At 42.2% G+C, this 20,742-nt stretch overlaps 1 protein-coding gene and 1 long non-coding RNA gene across 10 annotated transcripts in view; one reads left to right on the plus strand and one right to left on the minus strand.

The window, feature by feature from the left end:
- Positions 1–20,742, plus strand: part of CARS2 (cysteinyl-tRNA synthetase 2, mitochondrial) — a 110,763-nt gene that overhangs the window by 54,770 nt on the left and 35,251 nt on the right. For 2 of the 9 annotated variants that reach the window (XM_042861439.2, XM_065592124.1), the window contains 2 exons: positions 8,308–8,358; positions 17,151–17,268. In XM_042861439.2, the coding sequence (XP_042717373.2) occupies positions 8,308–8,358; positions 17,151–17,268 (169 nt within the window). Of the gene's footprint in view, positions 1–7,556; positions 8,074–8,307; positions 8,359–17,150; positions 17,269–20,742 lie in introns of those variants that run through there. The other 7 variants (XR_010600506.1, XM_042861438.2, XM_005302976.5 and 4 more) reach the window with 7 other exon arrangements.
- On the minus strand, positions 249–7,594 carry LOC135983014 (uncharacterized). The gene is made up of 2 exons (XR_010600509.1): positions 7,236–7,594; positions 249–2,988 (listed from the first exon to the last, which is right to left on the minus strand). It is a non-coding gene; the product is annotated as an uncharacterized LOC135983014 (long non-coding RNA).

Consider the following 20,742-nt stretch of genomic DNA (forward strand, 5'->3'; position numbering starts at 1 on the left):
GACTAGATGACCTCTTGAGGTCCCTTCCAACTCTGATATTCTATGATTCTATGATTCTATTGAATTGGAGATAGTTCACCTCCCAGTGACTTCATAAATATCTGCTTCAATTACCTTTGGTAAATGAAATAACCAAACAATCATTCATTTTCTGATATAGCTGTAAAACTAATCTGAAAAGTTTTCAAAATAAATCACTGTTTAAAAATGTATAGTGTGTACCTTCAAAAATGAAACCTACATCTATCTCTGAGTTGTGACGAATATTTATTGAGGTTATAACAACCAACAGGAATGCACTTTTATGTATAAAAACATGATTAAATCTAGTCTTGCTGACTAGTGATTTAAATCAAATCCACCGTGCCCGCTGTGCTCTTGCCCCTGGCCCCTTCATTTCCCGGGGGGCCCACAAAAAGTTAATCTGGCCCTGCTTTGTTGTTTAGCCATGTTGGGATTTTTTTGGTCCTCTTACTGTTTTTATTAATTTGGTATATATTTAGGGTATGTCTGCACTTAAAATGCTATTGCCTACCTGAGAGGTGGTAGTTTGGTAGATAGAAGAATTCTTCTGTCGACCTAGCATTGTCTACATGGGGATTTAGGTTGGCTTAACAACGCCGCTCAGTGGTGTGGATTTTTCAGGCTAAGCAATGAAGTTATGCTAACCTAATTTTCTAGGCCTTAGTTTGAGACTCTGTTATGGTGTTTTTAAATAGTTTCCACACAGCTTACAGGCATTTCATTCTTGTGACTGTTCCTTTTAATTTCCATTTAACTAGCTTCCTCATTTTTGTGTAGTTCCCCTTTCTGAAGTTAAATGCTACTGTGATGGGTATCTTTTGTATTTTCCCCACTGCAAGGATGTTAAATTTAATTGCATTATGCTCACTATTACCAAGTGGTTCAATTGTATTCACCTCTTGGGCGAAATATTGTGCTACACTTAGCACTAAATCAAGAATTGCCTCTCCCCCTTGTGGATTCCAGGATTAGCTGCTCCAAAAAGCAGTCTTTAATAGCATCTAGAAATTTTATCTCGGCATTTCTTCCTGAGGTGACATGCACCTAGTCAACATGGGGATAGTTTAAATTCCCCATTATTTTGGGGTTTTCTGTTTTTGTAGCCTCTCTAATCTTCCTGAGCATTTCACAGTCACCATCACCATCCTTGTCAGGTGGTCAGTAATCTGCTGCTATACTCTTATTATTCAAGCACAGAGTCAGCAACCCAGAGCAGCCAGCTTCAGCTAGCGTGAGAAGCAGCTCCCTCCTGCTTCCTGCCCAGGCCCACGGACGGTGGCCAAACATGCCTGGGGAGAGGCGCAGTGGGAGGAGGACAGACCCCTGCAAGTAATGCTGGTGGGGTGAGAAGAACGTGGTGGCCCTGGGCTGGGCGGGGAGGTCACTGGGCAGAGGAGACCTGGGGGAGGGATAGCTCAGTGGTCTGAGCATTGGCCTGCTAAACTCAGAGTTGTGAGTTCAATCCTTGAGGGGGCTATTTAGGGATCTGGGGCAAAAATCTGTCTGGGGATTGGTCCTGCTTTGAGCAGGGGGTTGGACTAGATGACCTCCTGAGGTCCCTTCCAACCCTGATATGCTATGATTCTATGTCCTCCCCTTTAGATTGTGCCTCCCTAGTATCAGGAGGCATGAGTCATCTATGAGAGGACCCCTGTTGTGACCCTTGCTGCTTCACTGGGGAGGAAGACCCTGCTGCCACTCATGTTGCTGTCCCTTTCCTTCTGGGATAGGAGGGTGGTCCCCTAGCACCACCATTCTGAATGGAGATTGGGGCCACAGAGAAGGGATGGGTTTGCCAAGGATCTGTGTCATAGTGTGCCTGGAGCCCCAGACTGCCCGAATTTGGCCCTGCATTTGGAAATCCCCAGAAGTATGCTTGATTTAAGGTGCATAATTCACAGTTCCAATACCTCATGATCGTTAACCCAATTATTCTTGTGGGGAGGGTTAGGCTGGCAGGACACATCCTTTTCCTTTGAAATCTAATTCTCCTTTTAGTATCTCAGTTTTCTAGCGCTTGCGGTAAACTATCCATTATTTCATTGAATTTATTCTATTGGAATAAAATAAGTATAAAGTGTAATGGAATGTTTATTGTTTGTTTCAGTGCCTTTAATAATAACCATAACCTTTTGTGCACTTAGCAAATCTCATTTCATTGCAGGACATGAAGGTTTCTGAATCGAGTGCCTGTCTGAGTACCACTGGCACTAAGTCCTCTAGTTGATTGTACTCTCTTTCGGTTCTTAGACCAGGGTTTGGCAACCTTTCAGAAGTGGTGTGCTGAGTTTTCATTTATTCACTCTGATTTAGGGTTTTGCGTGCCAGTAATACATTTTAACATTTTTAGAAGGTCTCCTTCTATAAGTCTATAATATATAACTAAACTATTGTTGTATGTAAAGTAAATAAGATTTTTAAAATGTTTAAGAAGCTTCATTTAAAATTAAATTAAAATGCAGAGCCCCCTGGACCAGTGGCCAGGACCCGGGCAGAGTGAGAGCCACTGAAAATCAGCTTGCGTGCCGCCTTTGGCACGCGGACCATAGGTTGCCTACCGTCTTAGACCTTGCTCATCACCGTACTATCTTAGAGCCTTCCAATTGTGCATTAAATGACATGACTAACATCTGTCATGTGCTTGTTCTCTCATCCTCTCCCCTTGGTGAGAAGCATGTGCAGTGGAGTTCCTCAGGGAGTTCATTCCACAGTCTCAGACCAGCCCTGAGAAAGGTCTCCCACACAGACAAGCTTTACCCTTATTGTAGAGAGCTCCATTGTGCCTGAGGAGCGAAGTTGTCAACCATTGTCTTCATCCTGGAGCTCTAGGTGGTCTTTTAGATATCCTGGGCCCAGGCCATGGAGTGCTTTGAAGATAAGGACTGATAGCTGGAATATGATTTGAAATTATTTGGGAAGCCCGTGTAGCGAGTGGAGGACAGGTTTGATGGGCTCTGAAACCATCTGAAGAAAAAAAATAAAAGAGGAGTTCTAAATGCATTCTTCTGATCAGTCAGCAATTTTAACCATGTTAGCCAAACTAGGGAATGAGTTAAAAACATGCCATAAACTGTTATTTATTAATCATTTGAACTCTGCCAAAGTGTTTTGCGCTGTACAGAACAAAGAAGATCACAGAGTTAATGACAACTCTTCTATCAGGATGTGCATGGAATTATACAGGAATCAAAGAGATCAGAGAACAAAAATCGTTCACAATGGAAACTGAAGTAATTGGCCTGTGAAGCTTCACAAAAATATAGAAAGCATATGTTCACACAGGTTATTGGACAGTATCTTTGATTTCATCCCAGCACGACTCAAAACAGTAAACCGTGCATTGGTGAGGTTTCTTCCTCAATCAAAAATCTGAAATTGTTAGAGCTACATATTGTGGAAAATGACACATTAGGGGAAAAAATAACTGCTGGAAGAATGCCAGGGCCCTTACACCTTACTCTCTGTAAACCAAAATGAGACCCAGATATAGACAGTTTTGATGAAGAGAGATTTCTATTATCACACAAAGGCAATGAATGAAATAATCATAATAAATCCCAGAATTATCTAGACCTATCCTTTGTAGCTTTGAGGGGAACCTACCTATAAAGGTTCACTTCAGGCCCTCCATGAGGCAGCATGCCACAAAGAAACTTTCTATAATGTCCAGTCAAAACGGAAGGTTGTGGTCATTTATTTCCAACTAGAGCTGGGTGAAAAACTGATTTTTTTTTTTGGTTTGGTGGCAGTTCCAAAAAAATAGAAGAAAAAAAAATCAGGCCTGGTCAAACTAAATCTGATTATTATCATTATTATTTTAATTTTCAGTGAATTGAAAAAAATCCACTTCAATTCTGGAGCACATCCTAGGGGAGAGATCGGCAACGTTTTGCACGCGGCTCGCCAGGGTAAGCTCCCTGGCGGGCCGGGCCGGTTTGTTTACCTGCCACGTCCGCAAGTTCGGCCAATCGCGGCTCCCACCGGATGCAGTTCGCCGTCCCAGGCCGATGGGGGCTGTGGGAAGCAGCGCAGGCCGAGGGATGTGCTGGCTGCTGCTTCCCGTCGCCCCCATTGGCCTGGGACAGCGAACCGCGGCCAATGGGAGCCGCGATCGGCTGAACTTGCGGACGTGGCAGGTAAACAAACTGGCCCGGCCCGCCAAGGTGCTTACCCTGGCGAGCTGCGTGCCAAAGGTTGCCGATCCCTGTCCTGGGGCATGGCCTAACTACTTCTTCCTTTGGCTGTTTTGTGACTGGCCAAATCTATTTGGGTCAAATTGAGGTATAGTTTCAGGATGACCAAAACTGTAGTTTTCATCAAATAAACTATTTGGCAAAAAAATCTGCCCAGCTCTAGTTCTAACACATATACCTTTTGTACAGAGGTAGTAGAGAAGTTTGCTGATGAAAGAAATGCAGCCCTGTAGGAAATGGTAATGCCTCAAAAGACACCAGCCAGATCAATCCTTTCTGATATGTATTTATTACTTGCATTTCAGTAGCACCTAGAGGCCCCAAAAAGGGATCAGTGCACTCCAAACAATGTAGTCACCACTTTAGTTCCTTTTTGTGCTTCCAAGAGAGGAAGATCAACAAACAGGTAGCTGTAAAAAAAGTCCCAAACCAAAAACATCAAAACACTGGTTTAGGGCTGCGTTTTCTGCTTGTAATGCCTGTTAAGAAAACGGATTTGATAAATCAGCTGATGGAAACTGGGGAATGGCCGAGGAAGACTTTGGAAAAAGTATCTGACTTGGAAAGATCTTTTCAGAGTTATCTGGAATTAAAATAAATTGTCCATGAGACCAAACTTTAAATGCAATCTGAGAAAATCATGCCACTTTTTACTCTATCTTTTGACTTTTTAACTCCCCTCTACACACTTGTCAATGTGTGTGTGTTAATTTAAGATTGAAAAGTTAACCTTTGGTACACACAAAAATACACACCTTCCCTTGGCTGCTCAGATGGAGACTCCACTTATCAGCTCCTTATCCCTGAGATATAGGAAATGCCAGGATGGCAATTACCCTTAATGTCTTGACTTCCCTCCTAGGACTTGTCTATGCTTAAAAAGGTGCAGCTGTAGCACTTCAGTGAAGACTCCAAAAGGCTACTGGGAGGGGTTCTCCCATCAGGGAGGTACTACACCTCCCCAAGACGTAGTAGTTAGGTCAACAGGGGAACTCTCCCATTAACCTAGCACTGTCTACACTGGGGGTTAGGTTGGATTTTTCGCACCCCTGAGCAATGTAGTTATACTGACCTAATTTCCTCGTGTACACCAGGGCCTAGTTTATTTCAATTGATAGAAAAAGGGCTGGATGGGAAGTGGTTTGAGAACCACTAACCTAATTAATGTGTCATGATTCACAGAGGCGCACAGAATGTATATTACTTTTTTTAGATTGATGAGTTAGATATACATATTAAAGAACTTCACATTAATTCCTGCTTTCTGAATTTAGCTGAATGAGGAATGTTGGGGGCGGCGGGGGGGTCATCTGACAAAAATGAATATTATATATGTTATGGAACAGCAAAAGAGAAATACACTCTGTCCTTACATATAAGTAAATTAATATGTTTATGTAGTACTAAAAGAACAGATAACATATTCACAAATAAGTATGAAATAACTAATCAATGTTAACTAACAGGCAGCTAACCAGTAACCAACATACTCAAGGAGGACAGGGTTATATAACTCCCATAATTAAATAATTAAGTGTTGAAAGTATTTGCAATATTCCAAAATTGACCCTATAATTAGAGTGTTTCTATGCAAAAATGTGTATCAATCATTAAACATAGGCACCGACCGCTTCAGTTCCTGTGGGGTGCTGAACCCCCGCTCCCCACAAGCCCCACCCCCACTCCACCCCTTCCCTCCAGGATCCCCCCCTGCTTCTTCCTGCCCCTGCTCCTCCCCCAACCCCAACACCTCCTGCACACTGCTGAACAGGACTGGGGAAGGGGGTTGGGGGTGGGGTGCCAGAGGGAGCTTGGTGCGGGGTCCCAGTGACATTTAATGCGGCTCCCAGGATGGGGCTGCCAAGTCCCTGCAGCCCCTAGGCACATGGGTGGCCAGGGAGGCTCCACGCACTGCCCTTGTGCCCGCAGGCGCTGCCCCCGCAATTCCCATTGGTCGCAGTTCCCAGCCAATGGGAGCTGCGGAGCCTCCCTGGCCGCCCATTCGCCTAGGGCCTGCAAGGACCTGGTGGCCGCTTCTGGGAGCCACATGGAGCTAGGGCAGGCAGGGAGCCTGCCTTAGCCCCAGCTGTGCCAGGGTCCCTTTTCGACTGGGCGTTCTGGTCAAAAACCGGACACGTGGCAACCCTAATGGACACTTATTTCAGTTTAAACTAAACTGAAATAAACAGTTTAAGTAGATTATGAACAAGTTTAAAATAAACTGAAATAAATCACTTTTAATTCAAATTGAGTGTTCACACAAGGGTTTGCAACAGAAAGTTTAACTAAATTGGTTTAAAAGCCAATTTAGGTTCAACTCAGACAACTTTCTCACATATACAAGGCCTTTGTAAAGTTTACCTGTCTGTCCTGAAAATTTTGACCAAAAAAAACCCTATTGTACTAATATTTTGCATTTATATATTTTATTCAAATAGTTTGAAACTGGTTTATTAATCTTAATTAAATAAAAGCTTCTTCAAAGAGGACAGTCCAGTGCTTGGGGTGCTACCTAGGGATCTGGGAGACCCAAGTTTAATTTTCAGCTTTTGTGTGACCTTAGGTAAATTGCTTAATCATTCTGTGCCTCAGTTTCCCCAAAAATAAAATGGTGGGGAAGGGAAGTTCCCTGCCTCACAAAAGGGGAGGGATTGCTCAGTGGTTTGAGCACTGGCCTGCTAAACCCAGGGTTGTGAGTTCAATCCTTGAGGGGGCCACTTAGAGATCTGGGGCAAAAATCAGTACTTGGTCCTGCAAGTGAAGGCAGGGGGCTGGACTTGATGATCTTTTGGGGGTCCCTTCCAGCTCTATGAGATAGGTATATCTCCATATATTAAACACATTATAGTTTATGAGCCACTGTGATGTTGGGGTGGGGGAGAGAACACACGCAGACCCCCCTTCCTTTGTTAGATACTAGATTTAGGCTCTGACCCTGCAAACCTTTAGGCCCATGCTTAACTTTAAGGAGGTGAGCAGATTACAGGCGAAAGTGCGGGCAGCAAAGTTTTTTTTTACCGCAAGGGCAAATCTCGAGGTCCCTTCCAGTCCTATGCTTCTATGATCATAAATCTGACCCCTCCTTGTCCTTCCTATGTCCAGGCGGGTATGGCCCCTGCTCGGAGGAAGCCCTGGGCGCTGGAAGTTTCCCCTGCAGCCCAGTGGAAGGAGAGCGAACCAGGTGCCGCTGCAGCACCAACTGCATTCAGCGGCAGGGCCCTGGGCGGCCCGGCTGGGTGCCCCGCGCTGCTCTCCCCGAGTCCGCCCGGGGCGGGGCCGGCGCTGGGCCAGAGCCCCAGGCCCCGCCCCTTCCTGCCGCTCGGGCTGTAGCTACACCGCTCCCTCCCTGTCCCCTGCACAGGCGGTCCGGCTGCTGTAGCTACACCCGGCGCAGGTTGTGTCGTGGCTACAGCTCCGCCTCCAGCCGAGCCGTCCCCGCCCACGCCCCCGGGGAGCGGGAGCCGCTTTGCCCGCTCAGCCGGAGCCTGCAGCCTGGCGTGCCCCGCGCGGAGCTCTCGCCGCCCCGGGGGTGGTGGCGCGGCGCGAGCATGCTGCAAGCCCGGCTGGCCGCTGCCTCCCGCTGCCTGCGCTCCGGGAGCCGGGGAGAGCTACCCGTGGCAGCCGGCCGATGGGCTGGTGCGGAGGCCGGGCTGGTGCGGAGTCGGGCCTCCCCGCCGAGGTGTTGCTCTAGCGTCGGGAGGAAGTGGATCAAACCCACAGGCCGGGATACCGGGATCCAGACCTACAACAGCTTGAGCAGAAGCAAGGAACCCTTAATACTGGCCAATGCAGGAGTGGCGACCTGGTAGCGATTTAAATAGCATTAATCAGTGGCCAGCCCAATACAAAATAAAAGGTTATACTCTGCAGCCCTCTAAAAATAATGCTGCTGGTGAGATGAAGGGGAGGTCCTGTCAGTGTTCCTCTGCTTTTAAACTGATTGCAAAGGGATCCATCCTGCACAGCTGATCACCTTACTGGGATGATGTTCAGTTTGGTTAATGTATCTGTTTTTAGTTGTCCATAGCAGCCGGTAATATGTCAAACAGCTTTTGACTATTTTATTATTTGTTCTTCGCTTTGTTCACAGGTATAGCTGTGGGCCAACAGTATATGATCATGCGCACCTTGGGCATGCTTGGTGAGTTGTTTTAAAATTATAGGAGGAAGACTCTGCATTAATGTTTTATGATGTCAGGTGACTGACTGCAAGGTAGGGCTAGAAGAAACCTAAGGTGTGTCTATACTGCAGTTAAACACTGACTCAGGCTCCGGTGCTCAGGCTATGGGGCTGTTTAATTGTGAAATAGATGTTCATGTTCGGGCTGGAGCGCAGGGTCCCAGCTGGGCACCAGTCTGAGTCCAAATGTCTACACTGCAGTTAAAGAACCCTATAGCCTGAGCCCATCTCGGTTGGCATGGGCCTGTCACAGGTTTTTAATTGCAGTGTAGACAAATCCCTAGTGTCCAGCAGCCCAGGACAATCAAAAATCTGAGGTGGATGAATGAAATGTAATTGCTATCCAAAGGACAAGCTGCTCTTCTTCACTTAAGAAAGATGGTGCATCTTACCAGAGACAGAAAATGAAAGCTAGCCTTATGCAATTGTTTTCTGGTGAAATCTATTCAACAGTGAAACAAATGGCTGATTTTGGTTCAGAGGAGCTGCTTGGTGACTGCCCCATCCTGTTAATTTGCTAAATTCTTCTTCTGGGAGTTGGACTTCTGGACATTGCTGATTACATGCTACAGGATTAGAATTCAACATGATATTGAGAAATTAGAGAATTGGTCTGAAATCAACAAGGACAAGTGCAAAGTACTACAGTAAGGGTATGTCTATACTTAAAATGCTACAGCTGCACAGCTGCATCACTTCCATGTAGACACTCAATACACAGACGGGAGGTGTTCTCCTGTCGGCGTAGCTAATTCACCTCCCCGAGAGGCGGTAGCTAGGTCAAGGAAAGAATTCTTCCATTGACCTAGCACTGTCTACGTGTGGGGTTAGGTCATCTTAACTGTGCTGTTCAGGGGTGTGGATTTTCCACACCACTGAGTGACATAGGTAAGCTAATTTAATTTTCTAGTATAGACAAGGCCTTAGGAAGAAAAAAAATCAAATGTATGACTACAAAAAGGGTAATAGCTGGCTAAGTGGTTGTACTGCTGAAAAGGATCTGGGAGATCAGAAATTGAACATGAATCAACAATATGATGCAGTTGTAAAAAAGACTAATATTCTGTGGTGCATTAACAGGAGAGTCATATGTAAGACACAGGAGGTAACTGACCTTCTCTACTTGGCACTGGTGAGGGCTCAGCTGGAGTACTGTGTCCAATTCTGGGCACCATACTTTAGGAAAGTTGTGGGCAAACGGGAGAGAATCTAGAGGAGATCAACAAAAATGATAAAAGATCTAGAAAACTTGACCTAGGAGAAAAGGTTAACAAAAATTGGGCATGTTTCATCTTGAGAAAAGAAAACTGAGGGGGGGACCTGATAAGTTTTCAAATATGCTATAAAGAGGACGGTGATCTATTGTTGCCCACTGAAGGCAGGGCAAGAAGTAGTGGGCTTCATCTGCAGTAAGGGGGATTCAAGTTAGATATTAGGAAAAACTTTGTAACTGTAAGGGTAATTAAGGTCTGGAAAAGTCTTCCAAGGGAGGTTGTGGAATCCCCATCACTGGAGGTTTTTAAGAAGAAATTGGACAAGCATCTGTCTCAGGCATGTTTAGATTTACTTGGTCCTCCCTCAGTGCAGGTGGTTGGACTGGATGACTTCCAGCTCTATATGTCTATGATTGTATGCTCTTTTCCCGAGTGGAACTGGGCATACAGCTGCCAATTGGTAGCATTTACTGTACAAAGAAACAGAAGGAGAAGTTCTGTTGTCTGTTTTAGCACTAAGTCAGACATATACTAGTTAGTCAATACATCCAGGGTTTTCAAGTTCTGATCAGTTCAGCAGTTTGTTCCTATAGAGGGGAAAACATTTTTCTGTATATATTTTCATTTATTTATTAGGACAGTATGAATTATTTTGGATCATATCTGCAGAATGTGACTATTATACATAATACATTAACTTTAATTTGCTAGACGGTTCCATATCAATCTGTCTTAAACATTTTGGAAGAAGAGCAGCTGATATGCAGCATGTAATTCAGATTTAAAAAAATTGAATAATTGTGCCAATTGTTTATGAAATATTAACTTTAAATGCTTAAGAATAAGCTGCTGGAAGTACATGTTTACTAAACTCCTATGTGCAGACAAGTTAAAGACTGTTAGATTTATATAAGGAGCTCTTTTGATCACATTACATACGAACATAGGCTGCAAGAATGATTTCTTCCTTTCATTTGGCTTGGTTACTGTGTCAGCACTTAGAAAAAACAGTACGGGGCTGTTAGCCTCGTAAAGGGACATTTTCAAGGCTCAAATATTCTTTTTTTTTTCTCTTTAAATTGTTTGAAAAGCCTATGTGACTTATTTTTTCCTCCCCATAAAAAATTCAGTGCCTTTTGTTTTATAAAACCAAAGCATGCAAACCTGCCAACACTTCAAATTCACTAACAGATTGATAGTAATAAAGCAGTTTGTGTGTGTAGGATTGGAGGATGGGGGCAATTGTAAAGGAAGCATTTCATCTTTTTAAAAAGTAGATTTAAGGCATGTGATAACTGCTAATGTGAGCTAGAGAGATTCTAAGGGCCTCGGGTTGCCAGTCGTGCAATTGTACGGTAGACAAAACTCCTGCTGACTTGGAAGTTTTGCTTTCATCTGTACAGCAGGAGAAGAATACGTATAGTTTGGACAGGAACTATGGAAATGATCTTAAATTTCCTAGACAACTTTTTTCAATTTTAGAGTGGAGTTACCTCCACTGGTGGCGAGAGGGTAGTTTATTGTATGGTTACATTCATCTAGGGTTTTTCTGTGAGAGAGTGAACACATCGCTTTCAAGCTTCCAAGAGATCAATACAAACAGTAATATGATGTGCTGGTACAGCAGAAATAACTTTGAAAAATACCTTAACCGTGTTAAAGAAAGAATGCTACTAGCTCTGCTAAAAACTGGGTGTGCTGAATATCTGCAACTCCCGCTGAAGACAATAGAAGTTGCAAGTGCTCAGCAGCTCTTACGGTTCATGCCTATGATACTTAAAACCATAAGTGCTGGAACTAGGGGTGCTGTTGCACCCCCTAGCTTGAAGTAGTAATAACAACCCAAATACATGGTTTCTGCCTTCTGTACCTCCATTATAAAAGTTGTTCCAGCACCACTGCTTAACATAGAGTGTATTGCATCTTACTCCATCTCAGAGGAAAGATGTCTTTCAGGTCATGGTTAGCGGTATGAATGTCAAATGCCACTTAATATTGTAAATATTTCTTCTTAGCTTATGCTGCTTATGACTTTGCCTGTGTTCTTTCTCTGAACCCATTGTGTTCCATTTCCCTCAAATGTTTAGCTGTGGCAGGAACTGTGAGAGGAGAATTATAATATTTATTTCTATGTATCTCTTGTAGAAATGCAGGTTTTGAAATACTAAGTGCCCAGACATAGAACTGGCAACCTCTCCTTTTTGCACTCCCAATACTTATGTGTTGCTGTATTCTTTTTGTGTGTTTATTGCTGTAGTTTTCCATCCTTTCTGTAACTTTCTGACAGGACTTTATGAATCTGCATGGCTAATAATGGTCAGAAAATCAGGAAACCATACATGAATTATTTTTAATTAATACCTAATGTGCAATATGATTATTTTTTAACTTCCAAATAACCCCTATTTTTAGTTCTACAAATTGGTGGGGAAGAGGGTTACCAGAATATAAATCACTGACACTGTTCATTTTGGAAGAATAGCTTAAAATGTCATTGTTCAAGAAAATTATTAAACTTGCTATATCAATAAACTTCTTTACTCCACCATTACCTCATTCTAGGCTCTTCTGTCAAGTGTTTTTTTTCCTCTGGGGTAGTTAGGGTGAACAGACAGCAAATGTGAAAAATCGGGACAGGGGGTGGGGGTTAATAGGAGCCTATATAAGAAAAAGACCCAAAAATCGGGACTGTCCCTATAAAATCGGGATAGCTGGTCACCCTAGGGGTGGTGGCTCTCCACCTCTTTCATGTTAATCCCACATTACAACATAAAGTTTTAGAACCCTTCTCCCATCTAGCTGTAACAAATGGGAGTGTCATTGCACACCCCTGAAACCTGTTTGGGACTTGCAGGTTGGGAACCCATGCTCTAGGTTTTGAGAGTAGGGAGGTAAATGTCATCTGAATGCAAATAACAAAAGGCAATATCTAGTAATGGCCTGGGAGGAGGAAACCCATAATTTTCAGAAAGTTTTATTTAAATGTAGCTTTTGTGTGCCAGCTTTTGCTTTTACTTTAGCATGGGTGAGTACATTCTTTTAGTTCAGTGGAATACCAAAACATACACTATAATAGCTCATTCCTAACTTGATATCCCATATAACTTTTGCATAGTGAATTATATTGGATCTCAAGGTTGAAATTGCTACTGTTTCTTTTCTTACTATTATCCCAGTTCCTTTTTACCCCTAATATCTTTTTCTGCACATGTCACTCTTCTAGTACAAACCCTAAATAGTCAGGCTTTGTACTGGAAACTAAATGGGGTCAGAATGTTTAATATTCATGGACTTTGTTAAAACAATGCACAACTAATTTACCAATTTACTACACAACTAATGTACAAATTCTGTGGGCTGGAATAGCAGGAACCAACACAATGTATCCCCAGTTAGGGGTTTGGGAGCCTCTAGATCTATATATGTACTTCCTCTGTGGCCCTTCTCTTTTCACCATCACTTATTCAGGAGGCAGTTCTGCATGTCTGCTCTGCACATTCATCTCTCCCCCCTCCCTCCCTGGACAGGTCTAAAGTTGAACAGGCCCTTTACACCTCAGGGAATTTCAACTTGTTTTGGTCTCCTTTTTCTGATTATCTATCTAATGTATCTATCCTTTTTGTCCTCTTTTCTCTGCTGCCCTTTGGAAGAAGGGGAATGTAGGAGTTCCTAATTTACCTTCTCTATATTATTCATTTTTTCATGTACCTCTTTTTGTCCCCTCTCTGAACTAAACAGCTCCAGTCTTTCACTCTTTACTTATATGGAAGTTTCACCATCTTAATTTTCCATCTTTGAAATCCACTTCTTTCTCTTTTTTTGTTTGTTATATATATAGGGTAACTAACTAGAACTGAACACAGCATTCAAAGTATGGGTGCACTATTGATTTATATAGCTGCATTACGATCTCTACCCCATTCTTTTTGCTTTTTCATATATTGTTTGTTCTGTTGACTTCAGGTGTACAGAGACTTTCATTAAGCAGAGGCTTTCATTGAACTGGCCACAATGTCACTGAAGGCTTTTTCTGAGCTGTTACGGGTTAATTTAAAATTCACTAACATGTATGAGTAATTCAAATGATTCTTTCCAATTTGTGAAGAGTACTTGTGGCATCTGAGAGACTAATACATTTATTTGAGCATAAGCTTTCGTGGGCTAAAGCCCACTTCATCAGATGCATGCAGTGGAAAATACAGTAGGAAGATGTATGAGAACATGAAAAAATGGGTGTTGCCATACCAACTGTAATGAGACTAATTGATTAAGGTGGGCTATTTATCAGCAGGAGGGGAAAAAAAACTTTTATAGTGATAAGAATGGCCCAGTTCAAACAATTGACAAGAAGGTGTGAGTAACAGAAGGGGGAAAAATTAGCATGGGAAAATAGTTTTTACTTTGTGTAATGATCCATCCACTCCCGGTCTTTATTCAGGCCTAATTTAATGGTGTCCAATTTGCAAATTAATTCCAGTTCTGCAATTTCTTGTTGGAGTCTGTTTTTGAAGTTTTTTGTTGAATAATTGCGACTTTTAGGTCTGTAATTGAGTGACCAGGGAGGTTGAAGTGGTTTTTGAATGTTATAATTCTTGACGTCTGATTTGTGTCCATTTATTCTTTTGTGTAGAGACTGTCCAGTTTGGCCAGTGTACATGGCAGAGGGACATTGCTGGCACATGATGGCATACATCACATTGGTAGATGTGCAGGTGAACGAGCCTCTGATAGTGTGGCTGATGTGATTAGGTCCTATGATGGTGTCCCCTGAATAGATATGTGGACAGAGTTGGCAATGGGCTTTGTTGCAAGGATAGGTTCCTGGGTTAGTGTTTTTATTGTGTGGTGTGTAGTTGCTGGTGCGTATTTGCTTCAGGTTGGGGGGCTGTCTGTAAGTGAGGACTAGCCTGTCTCCCAAGATCTGTGAGAGGGATCGTCCTTCAGGATAGGTTGTAGATCCTTGATGGTGCGCTGGAGAGTTTTAGTTGGGGGCTGAAGGCGATGGCTAGTGGCCTTCTGCTACTTTCTTTGTTGGGCCTATCATGTAGTAGGTGACTTCTGGGTATTCTTCTGGCCCATGTTAATTTCCCCCTACTCCTCGTTCTTTTTGCTGATATAGACTAACACAGCTACCACTCTGAAACCTGTTTCCAATGTGCATAATTTTGCACTGGTTCTTATGCCTTCACGTTGCCCAATTGCCTTGCTTGGTTAGGTATAACTTAAGCATTAATTTGAATAGGATGGCAGGATTCTCTTAGTTTCTCTCTGTAGTTGGCTCTGATGTAGATTGCTTCTGCTCTAGACCCCTGCTTCTGCAGCTGCTGGTTAGTCTTCTGCTGCTGAAGGAGGTTCATGTGGCAGGCAATTGATTAGAAAACATGGGGAGGCATCCAGGCTGATAATGTACGAGTGAGACCCACCATGAAGAGAAGTGCTGCTGTTTAAACCGTTTGTGGTCCCTAAAGTTATATTTTAACTTTTTTTTTAAATAAAAATTATTTTTTTAAAGAGTAAGGATGCCATTTTATTACTTGAATTCTTCAAACAAGCTTCTGTTTTTCCTGATTTTAAACCACGACAGACACAACTAATGAAGGAAGTAATGGCACAGTTACAGAAATGAATTAACAATGGAAATGAGATTGTCATCTGCGGGGGGGATTTGAAAAGAATGACATTACATTTCCCCTGCCCCCTACAACCAAACGACCCTTTTATTTGCTGTGCAACAGCCCCCAGGCGTCAGAACCAGGGTTCTACACACATTTGTACGGAGCGTGTGCCCCCATTTAAGAGAATTGCTGTTAATGGGTCAAAATGTAACCTTGATTTTAAACACTGACTTTATCAGTTTGCTGACATGAGGGTTTCAGCTTGGTTAGGATCCAGCTTCTCAGCTGGGTGATTCCTAGCAATACTAATCCCAAGAGCTGGGTTCTTTTCTGTGCCACCCCTTCTTCCTTGACTCTCTGCTTTCTTCTAGTCAGCGTGTTGCTATTGAAGAATAAAAGAATCCTGCTCCCTGAAATGCCAAGGTTTCTGCATATTTCAACATGCTGTTTCTTCTAAAAACAGAGTAGAGGTGTATAGCAGGGGACAGGGCAACGTTCATATGTGTACTAGCAAAGAAAACCACAGAGCTGGTGGATTTAATTTTAAGCGTTTTGACATTGATGGTGATTCTTTTATAGTGAAACGGACTGAGAGGGCTCTGGTGTATTTTGGTGGACTAATACCACAACATTTTTATATTATTAGAATCTTACCTAGAATTAGCCCGGGATTCATTAACGTGATCTGTTTCTTAGTTGTATATGCTACCTTTTCAAAGACATGTTTTAGTATGGCATAATTCAAGCAAGTAACAATACTTTTCTCCATGTGTAGTTCAAATATGACATTTGTGATTTATGATGTGGGGCTGAGAAATTTTGGGAAGGCATTGTGTTATCACCATCAGATCCATGCAGCTAAGTGAAAAAGTGCAAATACATCTGCAAAGTGAATTGAGCTTTGTTTGTTTTTGCAGACACAGTAAACACAGTCTCCAGTTTGTTCAGCATGCTGGATGGAATGGAAAATGTAGATTTGTGAATATCCTTCTGGACCCAGTCCTGTGAGGTACTGAATGCCCACAACTGCCTTTGAAGTCAATGGGAGCTGTAGGTGCTCATCACCTTGCAGGTCTGCGCCCTTTCCTGAGATGCTGCTGTTGTTGCTTAGCCTTTCTGCAATAGCTGCCCTTTACTGAGTCCAAAGACATTTCTTTGGAAGCCTGACCTGAGATTCTTACAGTAGCAAATGGCTTCATGGGGCATCGTAGCTCATAGGTTATAGTTAATAGTCATGGATTTTGTTAAAACAATATATTTGTCCTGAAGTTTGTGAATAATTTAAAATGGTTCCTTCTTAAACATTTGGAAAAACTGTTGCCTGGTATCCAAAAAGACCTGTGATGATGTATAAACAAAACTGTTTGTGTGCTACATTGGTGTAACCGAGGTCAGTGCTTATTTAGCTGATTGCATACAACTTTAATTGGAACATATTTGTATTGATTTCTTTCTTTTTTAATTCTGAGCTGTAATACCTGAAAACAAAAACAGGAGTGTTTCAGAATGTGAATGAGGTATTAGAGGCTTTAGAAGCTGAGTATGGAGTATTGGAAGTGTGATGTTCATTTTAGTAGTAAGCCTTTAGGTTAACACAATCTGCCTTCAGTATATTGTTTTAAAGAGATGAAGAAAAGAAAAGAAACACTTCAGAAAATTTGATGTAATGTGTCACTAGTGCCAGAAGAGGGTAGACCAGTTCAACTGAGATTTGCATAACTTCTTTACGGAATGTAACCAGTTCTGGAGTAGCATTTTGTATATATTCTCTCTCTTTCTAAAGACTATCATTGTTCTCTCTCTAGTTCACTTTCATTATTAGGCCATTCAGAGCTTCTGTATGAGTGATTTTTGCTGTTTATTAATTTTCTTTAGATTTATTACCAATAATACACATTTAAAAGCTTTTCTTTTTCTTTTTCAGTTCCTATGTTAGATTTGATATTATTCGAAGAATAATAACTAAGGTTTTTGGAAATGAAGTAGTCATGGTGATGGGGATTACAGACATAGATGACAAAATAATTAAAAGAGCCAATGAGGTAAATATGACGTTTACTTTGACAAAAGCATATAGTGTTTAATGTACTGAGTAGTGTTGGAGAGCAACTTTGATTTTTGTTACTGCTTTTTAAAATCACTGGCTAATTGTTTCCTGGGCTCTCAACCCATGGGCTAGTAGAGGCTGGGAATTTGGCAGAGCTGGCATATGTAGCTCTGAAGGAGGCAGCGTATAAAGTTGTTCATCAGTGAGATGTAGGTACAACAAATGCCATAGCATTGGCTACAAAGGCAACCCTACTTCGTCTTCTGCTAGAAGGACTGTTTTTGCAATACAAGGTTGTTGGGGAAAGTGGAAAGCCATTGGGGCTCTCATTAGAGTTGAGGAGTTGTCTTAACCCTTCTCCATCCTAGGTGGAAAATATTAACCAATGAACTTTGGACAGTTGTCCATAGTAGCTGCTGTTTTACAGAAATTATCTAAATTGTCGCTATTAGCCTTGGAATTGGTCATTAAAGAAGATGGTTGTTCTGTACATTATCATGGAGCTTCCATCAAATCAAGTTGCAGGTGCTCAGCATCTCTCAAGGGACTGCCCAGAAGGATCTAGTTGTATAGTGAAATGGACTCAGAGGGCTCTGTCGTATTTTGGTCGAGTAACATTACAACATTTTTATATTATTAGAACATTACCTCGAACTAGGCAAGGATTCATTGACATGAGCTGTCTCTCAGTTGTATACGTGCTACCTTTCTTAATGGTTTCCGAGGCCCTGAACTCAAATGGGTCTACTCACAAGCTTAACGTAAAGGATATGTATAAGTCTTTTTACAGCGGTGGGGTCCTAGATTGCTAGAGTAAAGGTAGTTAATAACTTTCCTGAAGTTTTCACTGATGTCTCATGGCTTTTGGCTAAATTAAAAGCTTTGACTGTAAACTGCTCTCAGTGGGATGCTAATCAAATCAATTTTACCAACTGAGCTTAGTGAATTGTCATTCTACCTCTTTTTCTGCTTGATAAAATCCTTATCAGATCATAAAATGTTAATAATATACAGCTAAATTGTGAATGCTAATTATTTTTTGAAAGATTTAAATTGAGTTTTTTGGGTTTTAAAACCTGGTGACTCCTGCCTTCTGGAACACAAGGGAATCTGTCAAAATAGATCTCAGCTGCAAACTGCATGTTCTTTTCCTGATGTGAGATATATTGTGACAGTTTGTAAAAAAAAAAAAAACAAAACAAAAAAAAAAACTTTTAATGATTTAAAAAATGTAGAGAGTTTTCTCATACTGGCCTTGTTATGCTTTTGATAAAATAAGTTTTTTGCTCATTCTTGATGGCTGCAGGCCAGTGCTTTAACATACGATCTACATTTAAAATATGTGTGCGTGTCTGTCTTGAGAATTTTTCTTTCATAACAGCATCATGGTTATTTCTTTGCAGAAAAAGTTGACTTAATGTGTCTAAAAGAATTCTGGTTCATTTGCGCTATTCTTTTGTCAAGATTAAAGTCTGCGCTATGAAGTAGTTTTAGCAGTCAGAACTTTTGTAACTATGCTAAACAAGTCTGATGCTTTTATTCTATTTTTACCAAGTCCCATATGTTGTACTTTGAGGGGTGTTTTTTACGGTTAGTAGAACAGTGGCATACGGAAGTCTCCTCACAATTTATGGGTATTTATAGAGGAGGAGGTGTTAGAGTGGCCGTCAGTAACAAATCTTATGGTTAGGACTGTAGGTTTGTCATGATATTGGGTGGGAAAGTCTTTAGAAGAGTTGTGGTAACAATAGCACAAATGATAGAAATCACACACAATTATTTAAAAATAAATCCCAGCTATGATTTGGTGTGCCTTAAACTGTATTTACAGAACCAAGTCTCAGTTTAACGATCTGTGGGAAACACAATACTTCTAGATTGCTTAGCGTCTGCCTTTTCCCCATTAGTTGTCTTAATTGGTTTAGAGCTCCAGGAAAGGCTCTTGGTCAAACAGCACCCTGAGCAAGCCAGAATGTGGTGCTTTGATCCCAACTTTATAACTTCTCTAGGTACCTTTTGTGGTGTTTTTCTTTTTTTTCTTTGGTATCTTCCAAACGTTCCCATGAACATTATCTTCAGATGCAATTAGCTTGCTCTTTATCCCCATTTGAACAATATGTTTCTGGATAATATATCGTAAGGACATTTCTGCATTAGCAGGAGGATGTATTAGATGACCTAACAGGCCTTTTTTACATTTATTTCCTGTGATTCTTCCAGCTCTGTAAAAAAGATATTTAATAAAACTGATCTAACATCAATCCTTGAGTGTCACTCTACAGAATGACTATCTCTTATTCAGTGGGCATTAATCATTACCCTTTGTTTTCAATCCTTCAGCCAGTTTTTAGTCCATGGGGGTAGGGCGCATATCCAAAGGAAGTGGAATTAATTTTGGAAGTAAGATTTCTTGACACTGTATCAGATGTTTTACCAAAGTCCAGATATAGGACATAATTGCATTCTCCTTCTCAATCCAAAAAGCAATTCGTTTTGTCTGGAAAGATTTGTTCTTTATGCTCTTATGCTGTTAATTACTGTTGATTCCTTCTATCCTCTAGATTTTGAACCCGATTGTTTTTCAAGTCCTGATAACAGAATACATTATAAGAGAGCCACAGGTCAATAAGAAAGTTGAGGAAGGGTACCCCCAGTGAGGTTGAGGGGCAATGCCCTCGTGAGAAATCTTACTAATACTGAGATTCTTGTTGTGGGGGGCTGGCTCCTAAACCTCGCTCAGGGATTCATTTTGGAGGCTCTAGTGTCTGAAGCAACTCCTTTCTGGTTCCTAGAAGGGGGAAGAAGCTTTCCTTTTACACCAAGCCTTCTCTCAGCTGCAAGAGATGAGCCTCCTCTATTCGACCTCTTCCCCTGAACTCCTGGCTACTCCAATAGATGGTTTAAAAAGTGCTAAGCCAGGGCTCAGCAATCTTTGGCACGCAGCCCGCCAGGGTAAGCCCCCTGGCGGGCCGGGCTGGTTTGTTTACCTGCCGTGTCTGCAGGTTTGGCCGATCGTGGCTCCCACTGGCCGCGGTTCGCCGCTCCAGGCCAATGGGAGTGGCGGGAAGCAGTGGCCAGCACATCCCTCGGCCCGCCCCGCTTCCCGCCGCCCCGTTGGTCTGGAGCGGCGAACCGTGGCAAGTGGGAGCCGCGATCGGCCAAACCTGCGGACGTGGCAGGTAAACAAACCGGCCCGGCCCCCCAGGGGGCTTACTCTGGCGAGCCACGTGCCAAAGGTTGCCGGTCCCTGTGCTAAGCGCTAGCCTGGTGAAAATCAGGCCTTTTTAAGATGCCTTAAATTAGGCATCCAAAGTTACCTTTGAAAATCTTGACCCTAGTGCCTGCCTCTAGTTGCTTATAAAATTCCTGAATAGCATCTGCGGAATAAAACTGATGTATTTCTGCTCACCTAATTCTGAATGGCAGCAATAAAATTGAATTTTGTTCTGTTAATTTCATTCTGTTGTTC

The sequence above is a fragment of the Chrysemys picta genome, chromosome 1, assembly GCF_011386835.1.
Source record: "Chrysemys picta bellii isolate R12L10 chromosome 1, ASM1138683v2, whole genome shotgun sequence".
Taxonomy (NCBI): domain Eukaryota; kingdom Metazoa; phylum Chordata; order Testudines; family Emydidae; genus Chrysemys; species Chrysemys picta.